This window comes from Perognathus longimembris, chromosome 13 (assembly GCF_023159225.1).
Source record: "Perognathus longimembris pacificus isolate PPM17 chromosome 13, ASM2315922v1, whole genome shotgun sequence".
Classification (NCBI taxonomy): domain Eukaryota; kingdom Metazoa; phylum Chordata; class Mammalia; order Rodentia; family Heteromyidae; genus Perognathus; species Perognathus longimembris.
Genome location: NC_063173.1, coordinates 10,141,425 through 10,160,552, shown reverse-complemented (window position 1 = coordinate 10,160,552; position 19,128 = coordinate 10,141,425). Strand labels below are relative to the sequence as shown.

Sequence of the window (19,128 nt, the reverse complement as noted above, 5' to 3'; positions counted from 1 at the left end):
TTTACATACTTAAGGAGTGTTAAAATATCAGAATGGATGGTACCATAGTATTCTAGTGCCTTCCTTGTAATACAGATTTGTCTGATTTAGAATGGCTTTCTCCTTTTTTTTTTTTTTTTTTGGCCAATCCTGGGACTTGGACTCAGGGCCTGAGCACTGTCCCTGGCTTCTTTTTGCTCAAGGCTAGCACTCTGCCACTTGAGCCACAGCGCCACTTCTGGCCATTTTCTGTATATGTGGTGCTGGGGAACTGAACCCAGGGCCTCATGTATAGGAGGCAAGCACTCTTGCCACTAGGCCATATCCCCAGCCCCAAGGCTTTCTCCTTTTAACTTCCATATAATAGAAGTCGTAGTTACAAATCCTCTGTTATGTTCATACCTGTAATTCTGGCTACTCAGAAGGCTGAGATATGTGAACTGAGGTATGGAGCACAGGAAAGAAAAGTCAGGAGACTCTTATCTCCAATTAATCACAAAAAATTGAAAGTGGAGCTGTGGCTCAACTGGTAAAGTGATAACCTTGAGTAGAAAAGCTGTTATGCTAAGGTTCTGAGTTTGAGCCAAGTAGCAACACAGAGGGAGGAAGAGGGAAAGAGGGAGGGAGAGAAAGAGAAGGAGGGAGAGAGAGGGAGGTAGAGAGAGAGAGAGAGACTTTGACTTCTATTCATCTTACTTTTACATTCTGGATTTTATTGCTTGGCAGCTTCAGTGAGGCAATGTTGCTAGGATCACCAATGTCCCTACTCCATGGCCCCTTTCAGTCACACTGAATTTGTTTTCTAAATTTTGTTAGCAGTTATCTGTTTGTACGCCTAGGGAATGGGGAAAATAATTTACACTAATATGACTATGTATCTCTGAGCACTTATTGAAAGTATGACTATGTATTCCTCATTGAGTAAACTTCTGACTTGGGTCTCTACTGAGTTTCATAGATTGGCTTTTCAACTTTGTTTCACAACCACTTAGTTCTCTGCTGCCCAAGATGTTTATGAGGGCTTTGTATATGATTAACATTGGAGGCTAAAGCACATTTGGGTGACCCCTTGTATTAAGCCATGTGTTCACCAAAAAATACATCATCTTTCCCACTAACCACCAACTCATTGCCAGACTTTCGTTTGTTAACTGGCATATTAAGCTAGAGACTATTGGTTCTTCCTTTCTTTCTTGGATGGGCCTAGAAAGAATATAGTGATAAACACTATGTATAATCCTTACAAATGATTTTGAAAAATCATTAACTATTTCTGTTCTGCTTCTAAGAATCCCATCGCCTTAAAAAAGAAAAAGAGTCTCTTTTCATTCTGTGTCTTGGTACCTTCTCATAGAATCTTCCTCACTCCATTTTTACCTCCAGTCATCCTTACTACAGTCATCTTATATCAGAAGAATTCTTTCCTTCCTTCCTTCCTTCCTTCCTTTCTTCCTTCCTTCCTTCCTTTCTTCCTTCCTTCCTTCCTTCCTTCCTTCCTTCCTTCCTTCCTTCCTTCCTTCCTTCCTTCCTTCCTTCTTTCCTTCCTTCCTTCCTTCCTTCCTCCCCTCCTTCCCTTTCCTTCCTTTCTTCCGTCTCACCTGTTTTTCCTCTTTTCCTTCCTTATTTCTATTCTATTCTTCCTACCCCTCTCCACTCTCTCTATTCTTCTTTCCTACCTCCTTCTTTCCCTCCTGTCCTTTATTTTCTCATTCTCCCATCTTCTTTTTCTCCTTTTCTTCTTTCTTTCTCCTTCCTTCTCTCCCTTTTCTTTCCTAACCTCTCTTCCTTCTTCCTCACTTCCTCCTCGCTCTCACTTTCTTCCTCCTCTCCCCTTTTCCTCCCACCCTCCCCATCTTCCTTTCCTTCTTCCCTCTATCAAATTCTCCTTCCAGTGTCTCCCTTCTCTTTTACCCTTCCTCCCTTCCTTTCCCTCATTTTCTCCTTTTCTCCTCCTTCCCTCATTCTCTCCTTTTCCTCTTCTCTTTCCTTCCATTTCCTTCCTTCCTTTGTTTGCTTCTTTTTCTTTCTTTTCAGCATTAAACATTGAGCCCAGGCCATTGGGAATAGCAGGCAGATACTCTTATTACTGAGATAGAACCGCAGATCTATAAAACATTTAAAATACAGTTCTATTTTCATTTGGTAACTTTTCTGATTGAAAGAATAAAGTGGCTTTTTCAGCCTCTTGTGACACCCTTCCTATCTTTGGAACCACTCTGTACATTAATACGTTCATTGCCCACACTCACGGTTCTATGAGTCTTCAAACGTGGTAATAACCACAAATTTAATTTAATTTAATTTTTCCTTCTCTAGGCCCCATATATCTTCTTTTACATATGTTAAATTTCTTCTCCTCCATCAATATACTACTTTTCTGTCTTTTTTGGCCTAATAAAAGATCCAACATCCTTATAGATTGATATATGCTTTTACCTTATTTCTTAGGACACCAACACTGCAAGTAACAGAAATCAAAATCAGTCAAAAGGGGGAATTATTTAAGGGATCATGAAGCCATGGCTTTAGTTGGAGAGACTAAAAAATATTACCAATGGCCAGATGATAGATCCATCACATTAATATCAACTCCTCCCATTTTTATGGAGACATCGTTCATTTTTTACCTCATGAGACCATGGCTAGGACCAGGGCTCATGGATACCCTTGGCTCACAATTTTTGTTTTGCCAGTCCTGGGGCTTGGACTCAGGTCCTGAGCACTGTCCCTGGCTTCTTTCTGCTCAAGGCTAGCACTCTGCCACTTGAGCCACAGCGCCACTTCTGGCCATTTTCTGTATATGTGGTGCTGGGGAATCGAACCCAGGGCCTCATGTATAGGAGGCAAGCACTCTTGCCACTAGGCCGTATCCCCAGCCCCTTGGCTCACAATTTTTTTTTTGGCAGTAATAGAGATTGAACTCAGAGCCTCACACTTGTTAGAAAAACACTTCCCCATTTGAGTCAAATCTCCAGGCCCTTTTTTTTATTACTTATTTTTGAGGTAAGTTCTCACTTTATGCCTGGGCCATTCTGGGCTGTGATGCCCTTACTTGTCGGTCTGTTGCTGGGGATGAAAGATGTGTGCCTCAATGCCTAGATATTGCCATTTCCCCTGTAGCTGGAGTAACAGATATTTTCAATCATGCCAACCACTGAGTGAGATGGAGACTCAAGAAACTACTTCCCCCTGCAACTTTGAACCAAGATTTCCCAGTCTCCTCCTCCAAAGAAGGTAACATTATAGACTTCAGCCACCGTTCTCTTCTTGGAGCACCATTTTTCAGAGGGTAAATAGATTTGTCAAAGAACAATCTTTCTCTATATCATTTTAAGTTTGATAAATCTTAGCCAAAGGATTGATGAGAAGATTAAGGAAAATATCAGCCCTGGAAGCGAACCACTAAAGCCAGGGTGATGAAGCGCTCCAAGAATAATCCAGCTTTCCTCTCCACAAAGAACAAGTCATTACCTATTACTCCTTTTAAACATCAATATTTTACAACGTATTAATTGTACTCATCATATAAGCAGAGAGGCAGAAGGTCTATGTCAGAAAAGGGAACTCAAACAGACACTGCACCGCAGGACTTCTTAGAAACAGCAGAGGAACCACATTTGCATTAGAAAGAATTAGTTCTCATTAAATTCAAAGCAAAGCAGGCTCTATTCCTTTCTTCCATAGCTGACCTAAAATTTCATAAGGCCATGGTGCAACATAACCCCAAATCCTTGGAAGGGCCCTGAAACTGGTCCATCCTTCTCAGTTGCCATGCAGATGAGAATCTCAATTGGGAGATTTCTTTCAATGCCCCCTGGAGACCTGTGCAGAATCAATGATGTCTAGTGCTAAAGAGAAAATTAAGTGACCGGTGGCTTATGCTTCACAGAGGAACTTGCTGTTCCTGTGTTGTAGGCAATCCCACATGGTTTACTACATTCTAGTACCCCAAAGGTATGATTAAAGGATTGTAGGGAACAGAACACATTAGTGCAGCTGAGTGAAGAAAGCCAACACTTTGGTACCACCCTGGGATTTCATCATCAGCAAAATGAGGACAGGAGAATTGGACCATGAGTGATTTTATTAAAACACTGGGTGAATCCAATCAAGATGTTTTAGCTATTAAGTTCCCTGACCAACAGAGGCTATGTCTGTTTTAATTTGCTTGGTGAAATGCCTGCAGAGGCATCAGGGATACAGATTATGTTTTAAAGAAATACGAAAATGTTGTTAGTTGGTAGCTACAGCACTAAAAACACAGTGCACTACTGTATCTAATGAGAAGTTTTTGTTTCACATTTGTGAAAAGAATACTTGGCAATAGTTGAATTAACGTCTTCTAGGTGTCCAGTTTGAAATAGGAATTAGGAGCTACTTATATCATCTAAAGACTTGGGAATACACAGAACAACACCAGGATGGTTGGTTTCTATTAAGAAACGTATGTCATAGAAAGTTGTGATATACAACATCCAAAACCTTAATAGAAAATAATTAATAATTATGAAAAGCATGTGGCAGCTAGGCACCAGGTGTTCACACTTACAGTCCTGGTTATTCAGGTGATCTGAGGATCACAGTTCAAAATGAGCCTCGACAAGAAAGCCCTGAGACTCTCCTATTCAACTAACAAGCACAAAGCCGGAAGTGAGGCTTTTGTTCAAGTGGCACTGCACTAGCTTTGAACAAAAAGCTACGGGACAGTGACCAAAACCCGAGTTCCCAGCATAGCACCAGTACAAAAGTAAATAAATAAATAAAGCATATGGCAAATGGAAATAATTTCTTAGTTTTAATTTTTTTAATGTATTAGGCTAGGTTTTAAGCATTTCCAATGCAAAGTAACATTTAATGCTCATAACCACTTTCTGAAGATTTTATATGCGAGGAAGCAAATGATTAGTGACTAGACATTCTGTGCCCAAATTAGCAAGCAACAGAGCCATGATTTGAATCCAGGTTTGATTAATTCAAATGTGAACGCAACGGAATCTAAGTTCATAGCTGTTCTCTTATGTCCTATTTTAAAAGTGTCATTAGGAAGAAGAAATGCACAGGGAGCTGCCAGCAATGAACTTCTCTGGAGGGTCCGGGTTGTGCGAGTAATGAGCATGGGGACTGGCTTCCCTATATGACTTGATTTCAGAAGCTGAAGCTTAGAGATATTTAAATGACTCATCTAATTTAATGTATCCAGGAAATTGCATATTAAAGAATCAAATTCCATCTATAGATCACAAAAAGTAATGTTCTTTATGAATATCATGATCCTTTTGAGCAGAAAATTATATTAATTTCATCTTGTCTAAGGTTCTGAAGATATTTTGTTAGCCATCTATGGTCATAGCAATACATTTGTTTTGCCATAGTGAAGAACCACAAAGTGGGTAGCTTAAATAATAGGGACTTATTTCTTTACAGTTCTAGATGCTAACAGAAGATCAAAGTGTCAGAAACTTTAGTCCTTCCCAGGATTACATTTACTTCTAGATAGCCATTTTTTGCAGTGTCTTCATATTTTTTGATTTATTAATGTTAATTTGAGTGAATAGCTATTTGCTACCTCCTAAAGGTTTTGTATGTCAACTCTAATGAAACAATTCAAAATTAAGAAATTGGCTACATCAGTCTTTCTGTAATCACTCTCTCTTAGGAAGAATTAAGTTCTTGAATCAAGACACTAATAGTTGTGATTGAGCCTTGTTTCACATTTTTTCCAGCCCCAGGCCAGGGACTGATGCCTTAGAGATGATGCTTTTGTATAAATTTTGTTATATAAAAAAGGAAAACTTCTGGTAAATCCATTTTAAAAATACACGTTTTTTTTTTCTGGTGCACAGATTTTCAATAATTTTCAGTGGAGAAATTTAAATTCTTACAGAAATATATTTAGTGAATTCTTTTTTCCTTTGGATTAGAATACAGTGGGAAAATGTATGTCTTGCATCTAGTGAAAAGTTCACTGAATTTACTGAACTCTGAACGCAAACTGTAATAGTTGCATTGAAAAAAAGCTTATTAATTTCAGTAGTTCATATGAGGAGTAAAATATTTTAAGAAATAGTTAACACTTTATTTTTAAGTCTGCAAGGTAAGTGCTGGTGGCTCACCCCCATAATTCTTCTTCCTCAGGAGGCTGAGATCTGAGGATCTCAAAGCTAGCCCAGGCAGGAAAATCTGAGAGACTCTTGTCTAAAATTAACCACAAAAAAGCTGGAAGTGGAGCTGTGGCTCAATTGATAGCCTTGAGCAAAGAAAGCTAAGGGATAAGGCCCAGGCCTTTTAGGTTCAAGTCCCAGTACGAGTGTACCTGCACACACACACACACACACACACACACACACACACACACACACGAAGTCTGCAAAACATTGGTGAAGCACATGAATGAATAAAGACAAGTTGAAGAAATTGCAAGATTTTGCCAGTTTACATACTACCAGGGACATGTTATCTCTCTAATAAGTTGGTGTGAAATAGAATTTCTAACTTTAGAAATACATTTGTAAGATGAGCACAGTTTATTTTGTATTTTTTTTTTGCCAATCCTGAGTCTTGAACTCTGGGCCTGGTGCTGTTTTTGAGCTTCTTTTTGCTCAAGGCTAGCACTCTACCACTTGAGCAACAGTACCACTTTTGGTTTTTTCTGAGTATTTTATTGGAGATAAGGCCTTTATGGACTTTCCTGCTCAGGCTGGCTTTGAACCACAGTCTTCATATCTCAGCCTCCTGAGTAGCTAGGATTATAGGTATGAGCCACTGGCACCTGGCAGATTAGAAATTTTTCACAAGGTATTCAGTCTATGTTGACAAATGATAACTGGAATTTGGAGAAAGAGGTGTTGAAGGAAAAACATCTGATGTGTTCTGTATAATTTTATTGTATAATAAAAAGATATAGGCAGTGGATCTTAAGTTCTACAATTTAGGGACCTTTATTTTTTCAAAATTGATTAGATGAAATCACAAAAGGGACTGGATTCTAGCTGGACATTGGGGGGCTGGAATCTTATCTACTTCAGAGGCTGAGATGTGAGGATCAGGGTTTGAAGTCAGCCCATGCAGAATGTCCTTAATATTCTTATCTCTAGTTAACTAACAAAAAGCCAGAAGTGTGTCTGTGTCTCATGTGGTAGAAAAAGCTAAGCGACAGCAACCAGGCTGTGAGTTTAAGCCCCCATACTGGCACAAACAAATAAAAGTCTAGTGAAGGGCTAGGTTTAAAATACTGTACAGTGTTCAGTGTTTCTTTTCTAGGAATTTATGACTCAACTGTGCTGCCTTCATAATATACCCTAGCCAAGTTGAATCCCTTTGGATCTAAATAAATGAAGCATAGCCTCAATATCAAGATGCTATATAAATCTCTCTACAGCACATGTTGATTTTAATCTACTAATCTACTAATGAAAGTTTGATGATCATTTCCTAAAATTCATTTACTCAACAAATGCTTTGGCTCCCTAGGCACCGAAGGTAGAGTGATAATGATTTAACTCTTTTTTTTCTGGTAGGAAATTAAATAAGCAAATAATTACAATACAGTATCAGAATCTTGGAAGATGGAAGTGGGGGCTGGACATCCATATAGAACTGGGAAGTGAGAGAACTATACCCACTTCCACGGAGAACTGAATGAGGCATTAACACTCACAGAGTGCACTCATGTCAGGAAAACAGAGACTGGGTAACACTTAAGAGGTGTAAAAGCATGATACATAACTGTGCGTTTTGTAAACCCATTAATTCATTATTCTCTTTTCTGGGACTATGAAAAGTTCGGGTAATGTTTTTATGGTGGATCTCGTCATTTGGTGTAACAAACCTATATACATGGGGCTCGGTCTTTCATCTTTTGCTCAGAAAATGACTATTTTCATATTCCAAGAAAACATGATGTCTTTGTTTACAGTATTTGCATGGCTAGAACAAAGCTCTCTGTACACAAAGAAAAGATGGAGGAAAAGTGTAGTCTCTAGATCATAAGAAGTTTGATTATACAAAGCCATAAAATATCCTAATGCACTTATACCCTGAAAGAGTAGGATCGAAATCTATTTGTATGTGTAAATATGGAAATGTGTAGAAAAGGAAAAATTAAAAAATAGCATCATTTTTAAGAATATATTTTATTTAGCTAAGTATTCCCAAACTTTTATCATTGCAACTTTCTAAAGTTAACATTCTAAAATATTGAGATATCTTATTTGTTCCTTCCATACTAAGTTTTTGAAATCCATTTTAATGTTTAGACTGAGTGAATAATTCAATTTGGACCAGTTCCATAACAAGCTCTCTTTAGCTACATGTGGCGAGTGGCCATCATATTGGACAGATCTGAACTACAAACCAGAAATACCAAAGCCATCTTGATAGAGCGCACAAGGGTTCTTTATTCCTAAACGAAGCTCATAATTTGACAAAGATAAGAGCACAACTATTGCACTCCAGTTCAACTCATTTCACTCCTGTCTGAATCCAAATTGAGTCCCTCCTCTCAGGACTATGGGGGAACTTGAGTCATTTCCAGAGGGAATCTACTCACCACCAAAGGCAGACAGTGCAAGTCAGAACTGGTGAATGTGCTGGCAGGCCAGGGAACTGCTGTCAAAGCAGCCACTTCTTTTCAGCAAATGCTGTCAAGCTCCACAGCGTTGGCTGTGTGGCAAGGGGTTTTCTGGCTTCAGCCCATGTGGGAGAATTTCTGCATTGTCATTAAATGCAGTTAGAATCAAGGATCTGAGGTGACAATTGAGCTCAATAGAGGCAAAATTAATAACTCAGCAGCTCACTCGACCCATAGACACACAGCTCCAGATTGAAGTCTGTCCTTTCTGTGCAAATGGAATGACTATAATGAGACAGGCACTGCTGGCTTCAGTTGTGTAGTTGACAGCTCACAGGGAAAGCAGAAGGGAAGTGAATTCTGGAGGACTAGAGTGGCAATCTAGGACATGGTTTCTGTCTCAACTGTTTTTCCCCTCTCTGGAAAGAGTATTCAATGGGGGAAAAAACAATCAGAAAAATGCTCAGATAATTTTTACAGAATAGTTAAAAATTTGGTAATCTCAAACCATATTAACAAAGTAATAAAACCTTTTTTTTATTTTAACCTATTGCAGAATTTGTATATCAGAAATGATTTGTAATTTTTCTTTTCCTGAAATCCCTCTATCCTAAGCCAAATTGTAGCTAGGAAATAATGTTTCTTAATGTTAAGGTATGTCTACTTCACAGAGTTCCCCCACACACAGTTTCCAGGCTGTTGTCTATAGATAAGCTGTAATTAATCACTGAATATTAAGAAAACATTGAGCTTGGAATACAAATTCACAGCAGTGAAAGAATTGGGCCATTTGATGCTAAATCATAAATATCTTGATCTAGAAACAGGACAAAGTACTTATTTGTAAAGTAATGCATACTTGGTTAGATAAACTCAGTTCTGTCATATCTGGAATTAGCTTCAAAGGAAATCTTTAGTGGTGAGTGGGAAAAAAGTCTCTTTGAAGAAGCATGGACCTACAGTAAGCAAGTCTTCCTCCTCAGTGACATGAAGGAAAGGAACTAGGTCTCTTCCAATCACCATCGGTCAAGTCTTTGGTGAATTAGATGGACTCTAAGGCCTTGTGCATATTGGGCTCTACCCCCTGAGGTCTGCCTTCAGTGCCTTTTCATTTTCCTTTTCTTGCTTCATCTTTGTTGTTGTAGCTTTGTAAAGATAACCTTTAAGTGATTGTACAAAATGACTTCAATTCAGCATGTCACTTTCTGAATACAAGCATCCTGATCAATGTCACCCGTTCATATTTCATTTTTTGAGACAGCATCTTTCTGCTTCTTTTTCTGGAAGGGGCTACCACTTTTCCAGTGGATTTATAGGTACATGAGTTGCAATACCCAACTCATACTTTATTATGCTCTTCAACTCCAAGTTTCTCCAAGATGGACAATATTGCCATTTTCATGATTCTGATCCTTCCAATCCAGGAGCATGGAACGTTTTCCACTTCCTTAGATCTGCTTTAATTTCCTTTATCAGATAACTGAAGTTTTCATTGTAGAGGTACTTCACTTCCTTTCGTTAAATGAATTCCCAGGTTGTTGTTTTTTTTTTTTTTGAGGCTATTGCTAAAGGAGTTGCTTTCCTGATTACAGCCTCTCCCATCTCATTGTTGGCATATAGAGAATCTACTGATTTTTTTTGTGAGTTCATAAACTCTTTTATTTATTTAATTTTTATTTTTAAATTTAATTTTGTTGTCAAGGTGATGTACAGAGGGGTTACAGTAACATACATAAGGTAGAGTACATTTGTTGTCAAACTTATTACCTCCTCCCTCTTTCTTCTCCCACCTTCCCACCTCCCCAATCCCCACCTCCAGTTGTACAGTTAGTTTACAACATACTGTCTTGTATGTATCACTGTTGCATTTCTTTCAGCTTTTATCCTGTGTCTCACCATTTTTATGTTCCCCTTCCCTTCCTTAATTTAGATAAACGTATATACAATACCCAGATATTGACAACAGGGGCTGAACCGTGGGGAAGAAAAATGCAAGAAAAATAACTTCACCTAGTACATTAAAAGTAACAACAACAATGAAAAACCCCTTGTTTTCATATCTTAGAGTTCATTTCCCTTAGCATCATCTTATATGGTCATATGTACATAGTCAGTAAGCTATTGTGATCCTCTTCTAGGACTGAGACATACAGTAATTCTTACCAGCAAAGGAAAACACAGGGTCTATGTTTCTTTGGATCTGCTTCACTTCATTTATTATGATTTTTTCCAAGTCTTTCCATTTAATTATGAACGGAGCAATGTCATTCTTTCTGATAGAAGCATAGAATTTCATTGTGTGTATATACCATATTTTCTTGTTCCATTCCTCTACTGAGGCACATCACAAAAAAGGCTATACTAAAGCTACCTGCACAACTATGTTCACTGCAGCATTATTTACCTTAGCTAAAATATGGAAGCAACTCAACACTACTGATTTTTTGTGGATTAATTTTATACCCTGTTACTTTGCTGAAGTTTTTGATCAGCTAAAGTAACTTGGGAATGGAGTTTATGGGATTCTTTAAATACAAGATCATGTCATCTGCAAAGAAAAAGACTTTTACTTCCTCTTTCCCTATTTGGATGGCCTAATAAGGCCTCTTGCCTTATTACTCTCACTAGGAATCCTAATGTTATATTGAAGAAGAGTGGAGAGAGCAGACATCCTTGTCTCATTCCTGATTTTGGAGGAAATAGCTTTAACTTTTCACCATTAAGTATAATACTGGCTGTAGGCTTGCCATATAAGCCTTAATTATATTGAGGAGTATTCCGTGGACTCCTAGTTTCTCCAGAGTTTTCATCATAAAGGGGTGTTGGGTCTTGCAAAATTCTGTTTATGTATCTATGGAGTTGATCATGTAATTATTGTCCTTGCTCCTACTGATATGTTTAATTACATTATTTGACTTGCAGGTTTATTGATATTAGGACTTGAACTCAAGGCCTAGGTCCTGTCCCTTAGATTTTTCACTGGGATTGACATTTTACTACTTGAGCCATCTCCAATTATGAATTTTGCTGATTAATTGGAGATAAGAGTCTCATGAACTTTTCTGTCTGGGCTGTTTTTAATCCATGATCCTCTGCTGTCAGCCTCTGAGATATGTAGGATTACAGGCTTGAGCCAATGATGCCTTGATAAATTTGGGATTCTTTACAAACAGAGTTGTCTTCTCTGTTTCAATCTGATTGTATACTAATTTAGGCCTGTGAACAGACTTTACAAAAAACACCCTTTACATTTTGTTAATTGCAAAAGAGCTAGATGATCCCACCTGCCATAATCACAGATGCTTTTCATTGTTTTCAATTCTAGAGAAAAGGAGAATGTTGCAGCTGTATTCATCAGTGTCTCGGAGTGGGGCTCAAGCTGGTCCACACTGCTTTGTTTTTGCGGTTTGGCACTGTAGACAGAACTACATAAAATTCCTCCTGAGGATCTTAGTTGCAGTTGGGAACCCTGGTATGGCTGACCATGAGCGCCCTAGAAGATGTTTGTTCAAACTGAAACTCACTCACCTACCAACTTGATGTAATTGAACTTCAGTTTCATCAGTTACAAGGGGAAAAGAATATTGACCTGTATCATAGGCTTGTGGCAAGGACCTTTATTGTACACTAAACCATATGGTCTGATGTTCCCAAATAAAAATGTTACCCACGTGTGGTTATTTATAAGTTATAGGCTTAGGAACTCTATGAAACTGAATGCACAATATTCCTTATGCATTTCATGTTTACTCCTCCAGATGACATTCCACCTCCTAGATTTAGCAAAGTTTTAAGCCAGTTCCATTCTTCTATATATTAGTGTGATGATGTTACAAAATTCTTGCCTTCTCTACATCAACCTGCCTAGCCCACCATCTAATGTTCCTAAAAACTCAGAAAATGAACCTTGTATTATTTCTAGAGCCTTAAGATGTTTGAAAATATCTAAATCTGAAGCATCATAGCCTTTATGTTGGAAGGAGAAATGCAGATAGAATCAGACTGACTCCTGGGAGTTCTCCAGTGAGCCATGGAACAGAGGAAGGAGACAAGACCTGAACCATCAGGAAGTGGAGTTCAACATTCCTTTGTTACTTGTACTTGTATACTTGTAACTCTGGGAAAATTAGACTTAGTCGCCTTGTTAGTACTATCTGTGGAACGGAAGTTGTAATACCTTCCTCAAAATATTGTGTGACTTTAAATGAGATCACATACACAAATATTCTGATCTGCCTCCTGCCTATAGTTGTCAGTATGAATATTCATTTGCATTAATATTAAAAGGTAAGCATTAGAGTCCATCACCTTCAAATTTTCACAAAGACTGGTATTATTCCTCAATATCATTATCATTTCTATGATTACACAAAGTGAGGCTTTAAGTGTTTTTCACAGGCTTATATATTTATGAATAGGATAAAGCTCAACCAATCATCTGAGTTTTTCAGTTGAAACCAAGCTACAAATATCATGATTACTAATATGTAATATAAAATCCATAATACAGTATTTAATAAAATGTGTTCCAACATATTTGTATATCTATGTCACATAAATTATGTTATACAAATATTAGATACAAAGTATATGTATATATTTATATGTAATATATAATATATAAATATCTGTGTATAAAACACATGCACACATATGTATATATACGTACATATATATGCATATATATATACATACACATATATACTGTGTTTAAGTGGAAACATCTCAGTTGGTATGTTAATCCATTTTGTTATTGTCAATACTCAATGGTGGATAATGTATAAAGACACGATTTTGGTTGATTTCATTATTCTAGCAACTAGAAAGACTACCTAGCATGGATGTTGGTGTCTGGATTTATTATGTATCAGCAGAGAACTGACAGAAAATCTGTGCACTTAAAAAGGCCTGTGTATGTACAAGGAATTAAGACACTAAGAAGGAGCAAAGCTTGCTATTTTCATAACAACCAACAGAAAATAATTCACATCCATGAGACCTCACCCACTGCCACAAGATATCGTCAGTCAACTCATTTTTCACCTTCCGCCGCACCCTACCACTAACTTTCCATCATCTCAACATGGCCATACTGGAGAACACAAGTCCAGAAAGAGTACTTTTGTGAGTTATACAATATCTAGACAAAAGGAAACCGGGAAAAATTGAGGGAAAATCCCAATAGATATCTTCTATCTCAGATTGTGAGTACACATTAGAAGGAAATCAAATTAGCATGATTAAAAGATATGTGTTTACTGTATGTTCATTGATGCACTAAGTTCAATTTTCAATAAATGAAAAAAAGTATATGTGGCCATAAGCTGACAAATGAATCAAGGAAATATGCTACACATAGAGGATGGAGTCATAAAAAAGGATGAAATTGAGGCTGGGAATGTGGGTTAGTGGTAGAATGCTTGCCTAGCATGCATAAAGCCTTGGGTTCAATTCCTCAGTACCACATAAACAGAAAAGTCCAGAAGTGGCGCTGTGGCTCAAGTGGTAGAGTGCTAGCCTTGAGCAAAAAGAAACTCAGGGACAGTGCTCAGGCCCTGAGTCCAAGCCCCAGGACTGGCAAAAAAAAAAAAAAAAAAAGGATGAAATGCTGTCATTTAAGAAAGAAATGCTGTCATTTAAGAAAGATGTATAGACAGAAAAGCATGAAATGTAATAGGTCAGGCACAGAGAGAAAATTAATACATGACTTGAATCATATGTAGTATCTAAAAGGTGATCTCATGATACATTATGTTACCTCATTAATATACCTATAATATCTATGGTTTTGTCTATCAGTAAAAATGCATTTACTTGAAAAATGGTAAAATAACAGAAATCATGGTAAAAATAAACAATACAAAAATTTCCAGGTCAAAACAGAGAAGCTGATGTGCTTGCAATTTTATATTATTCTCTGTCATAATAAAAATATAAAACATCAGTGCATCTATTTCTAATGAATTACGCTTTGTCCCAAATAAACAAATCAGTGAAAGAGTCAGAGGTCAACTTCAGATTGCCAAGTTCCATAACCAGCCCCATCCATTGATCTTCATGCTTCTAGTGCTCTTGCATTCTGCTTCTGCCTAATTTGTGCTAATTTCTCATGCCAACATCCCTCTGCTTATCCTTGTCTTCCCATAGGCAACTATGGAGAGAGTGGGATGGAGGCTTTCAAAGACATGTCAGCCAAGGAAGGGATCTGCATTGCCCACTCCTACAAAATCTACAGCAACGCCGGGGAGCAGAGCTTTGACAAGCTACTGAAGAAGCTCATGAGTCACTTGCCCAAGGCGCGTGTGGTGGCCTGCTTCTGTGAGGGCATGACAGTGCGCGGTCTGCTGATGGCCATGAGACGCCTGGGTCTAGCTGGAGAATTCCTGCTTCTCGGCAGGTAAGCAACGATGAACAGTGAAAGCTAGGGATTTTGCAATATCCTAGGGCATATTTGTTGTGAAATGGTTGCATAATGGTCAGCTTAGAGTTTTAATCTGTGTAGTGGAAATAGAGCTTGACTATCAAGTCAAGGTGCCTGCATAGTCATGGAAAATAAGTCAATATGCTATAAAATGATGAGTAGTAATAGTAGGAGTAAACACATGGAGTCCTCAAACATGACTAGGAAAAAATGAGATGGAGTCTTCAAAAGCTGAAAACTTCTGTTAAGAAATGCATATGTACCAGATTTATTAGTGTTGCTTTCGAAACTGATTCTTGAGAGCTCCTAACATTTTTTTATGATGTGAAATCAGGGAGTATGTGGTTTAAAATGAGGTATAAAATGTGCATGTATAGCTATGTAATTTATTGTAACGCGCGAGTTCATGTCATTAAGGAGGCTGTGAATTCATTAGATCTGCTTTCACCAATCTAAAACCTTTGGAGGGCCTATGTTTTGTTCCAGTCCGAGTACAGTCTAGAGAACTATGATTGCTGACTATGGTAGATTCCAGATGAAGCCAGCAAGCTTGAAATCCCAGAAGAGCCAGAGTTTAGTTGAGTTTCTAGTCTGGGAAAGACCAATGTCCCATCTCATGTACTCAGGCAAGAAGGACTTTCTTCCACTGGACATTTTTCTTCTGTTCATGTCTTTAATTCGTTGCATGAGGCCCATCCACAAGAAGGGGTGCTGTGGCTCAAGTGGTAGAGTGCTAGCCTTGAGCTCAAGAGCTCAGGGACAGTGCTCAGGCCCTGAGTTCAAGCTCCGTGACCAACCAAAAAAAAAAGTCACATGGCAGTTGGTTTTGTGGAACCTAAGGACACTAATATTCTTATATTCTAAAGGCAGTGGTCTCTTAGAGAAAATCATCCCACGCTATTGCATTTTGTGATGGGGCATAAATAATTCTATGGTTTGTCTGTTACCAGTATTACATAGCAAGAAGTTAGTTTGGTGCTATTCATCCATACTTACTGTTTTTGATGTTTTTAATCAATTATTTTATTGCTTGCTGTTAAAATTTAAAGTCTAAATTCGGTACTGTATACTCTATTGTACCCTTGAATATGTTAAATCCAGAAAGTTATTTTTCCCAAGTCATTTAATCCATGGAAAGTAAATTTATAACCTTTAGTTGTATTTTTTCAGTCCCTTTATTGATTAGTTATGTAATAATTCATACTCATTTCATCTTTGAACAATTTTGTTAGAAAAATCTTCCCATTCTGAATGTTTAAAATAGGTCTCCAGTGCTGGAGTAGCTGAATGTAGTACATTAATCTAGCATGTTTAAGGCCCTCTAGATCTGCAAAACCACTCAAACAAAATTTCCTTATAATTTCTACGTCTTAATTCATTTTTCTTTCTTTCACAGTAATATGATTGTCCTTTATATACTTGGAAATGATAACGTAGTACTCAATCTCTTTCAACTTTTCTGAAACATTCCTATTTCTTTCAACTGTGTTAAGGAAACAGCACAGTGATGTTAAAACCCAGTTATCAGAACCACTTTCCTAGTAGGTCCACTTATAAATGTGCTATGCTAATTACTATGTTAAGCCCTTAATATTCATTTGATCATCCATCTGACAAATATGGACTGCCTATGATACATTAGAGAGTTGGAGGGGCTGGGAATATGGCCTAGTGGTAAAGTGCTCGCCTCCTGTACATGAAGCCCTGAGTTTGATTCCTCAGAACCACATATGTGGAAAAAAGCCAGAAGTGGCGCTGTGGCTCAAGAGGTAGAGTGGTAGCCTTGAGCAAAAAGAAGCCAGGGACAGTGCTAAGGCCCTGAGTCCATGCCCCAGGACTGGCAACAAAAACAAAACAAAGAGTTAGAATACATCGGTGAATTAAAGAGGCAGAAATGATTAATTTCATGGAACTTATAGATAGGAAACAGTACATTTGAAAACAATCAGCATGAGAGGGCTGCTATAATCTCTGTAGAACAAGGCTCCACCATGCAATAAAAATAATAGTGCTATGGAACATAAAAGTACAGTAATAGTTAAACAACACTTTTAAACTTCCCTCTCTCATTTTACAAATGAGGAAAGTTACATTCTGGATGACATATTCAAAGTCACACAGTAACACAATTACTATGATTTAAAATCTATTACTTTTCTTTACTAAACCATCACCTACAGAACAGGGAAGATATAATCTCATAGTAAAGTTTTTGTTCTATGTAGACTCTGGGTCTACAAAGAAATAACACTAGATACTTTGTGTAATTAACTTATTTATCGTCAAAGTGATGTACAGAGGGGTTATAGTTTCATACATAAGGCAACAAGTTCATTTCTTATCAAACTTGTTCCCTTCTCCCTCTTTTTTTCTCCCACCTTCTCCCCTCCCAGTTGCCTGCCCCTCCACCAAGTTGTACAGTTGGTTTACAGCATATAGTTTTGTAAGTGTTGCTGTTGCATTGGTTTGCTTTTACCCTTTGTCTCTTCACTTTGATTATCTCCTTCCCTTCCCTACTTCTGATAATATTCAGGGTGCCAAACCAGTTACAATGATATCAAGGGTAAAACCATGGGGAAGAAAGACAAAAGAAAAAGGCATAATTTCACGATACATTGAAAATAACAACCACAATGACAAACCACTTGTTTCCATAACTTGGAAATCATTTCATTTAGCATCATCTTATGTGTTCATATGGACATAGCTATTGAGTTATTGTGATCTTTGGCTAGGACTATCATAGATGTGTACTAATTATTACCTATGAGGGAAACCATAGAGTCTATGTTTCTTTTGGTCTGGCTCACTTAATCTGATTTTTTCCAAGTCCTTCCATTCCCTTACGAATGGGGAAATGTCATACTTTCTGATGGAAACACAGAATTCCATTGTATATATGTACCACATTTTCTTGATCCACTCATCTACTGAGGGGCATCTGGGTTGGTTTCATATTTAATGATGGTAAATTGTGCTGCGATAAACATAGTTGTGCTGGCAGCTTTAGTGTTGTCTTGCTTGTAATCCTTCAGATAATTTTAACTTATTGTTACTTCCTAAAAATTCTTATTAATTCACCCTATAATATCTCTTAGTATTTGAAGACTATTGTTTTTGCGAGCGTTCTCTGCTTTTACTCTTTACTGACTCAAACATGGATGGGTGGTTGTTAGAATCTGGAAGCCAAAGCTATAAGAAAAGAGACTATATTTAGAACGTTCAGAGGCTTCCACATTTAACAACCTGTTACTGCCTTAGGTCATCCATGTTTCATAGGTCATTTAGCTCAAGTGTCTGACAGGACTACGACAACTTCTCCCAAGACACGCTCATCCATCAACTTATTTTACCATCTCTACTCCACACCAATAGAATAGCCCAGCTACTGGGTCATTGCGTTTGAACTCTGAGTATCTGTTGTCTCATTGTCAATAACAATATCTTGTTCAGGTCCTTGACATAGCCTTACTAAACACCTTGATGCTTACAGCAGAATTAATAATCTGAACAATAATGGCAGTTCTTCAGGGAATTATTTTTCCAAAATGCACGCACTGTACTACATTTAAGCCTAAGAAAGTAATACTGAAGATATAGTATTTATTAATTTTAAGTTTATATATAAACTTGGAAATAACCTATTTTAAGCAATAAACTATTTAGAAATAGATTTTTTTAGCCAGGTGCTGATGGCTTATTCCTGACCTCTTTAGTTACTCAAGAGGCCAGTGTCAAAGAATCAAGGTTCAAAGTTAGTCTAGTCAGAAAAGTCCTTGGTACTTTAACTTCAATTAACCAACAACAATAGGAAGTACAGGTATGGCTGAATTGGGGGAAAAAGGCCTGAATGAAAAAGCTAAGTGAGAGCATCAGTCCCTGAATTTAAACCCTAGTTCTGGCAGACAAAAAAAGAAAGAAAAAGATAGATTTATTAAGTTTAACCATATGTTTGTTTTTCAATATAGAGCATATATATGTTACTAGACCACAAAGGGAAATCTACCTAAATTTCAAAATTATTGGGAAATTTAAAATAACATTTGTTAGTTCCTACTCAATATTCACCTCAGCATTTTTTCCAAATGCAAAGAATAAGTTTATTCTAATCATTGTCTTCACTGGCAGAATGCTATTGGTAAAATCATGACAATATTGT

General features: G+C 37.5%; 1 protein-coding gene across 2 annotated transcripts in view; it reads left to right on the top strand.

Annotated features, from left to right (window-relative positions):
• Grm5 (glutamate metabotropic receptor 5) overlaps positions 1-19,128 on the top strand; it is a 398,805-nt gene that overhangs the window by 120,243 nt on the left and 259,434 nt on the right. For both annotated transcript variants that reach the window (XM_048359891.1, XM_048359890.1), the window contains exon 2: positions 14,696-14,945. In XM_048359891.1, coding sequence (XP_048215848.1) covers positions 14,696-14,945 — 250 coding nt within the window. The remainder of the gene's footprint in view (positions 1-14,695; positions 14,946-19,128) is intronic.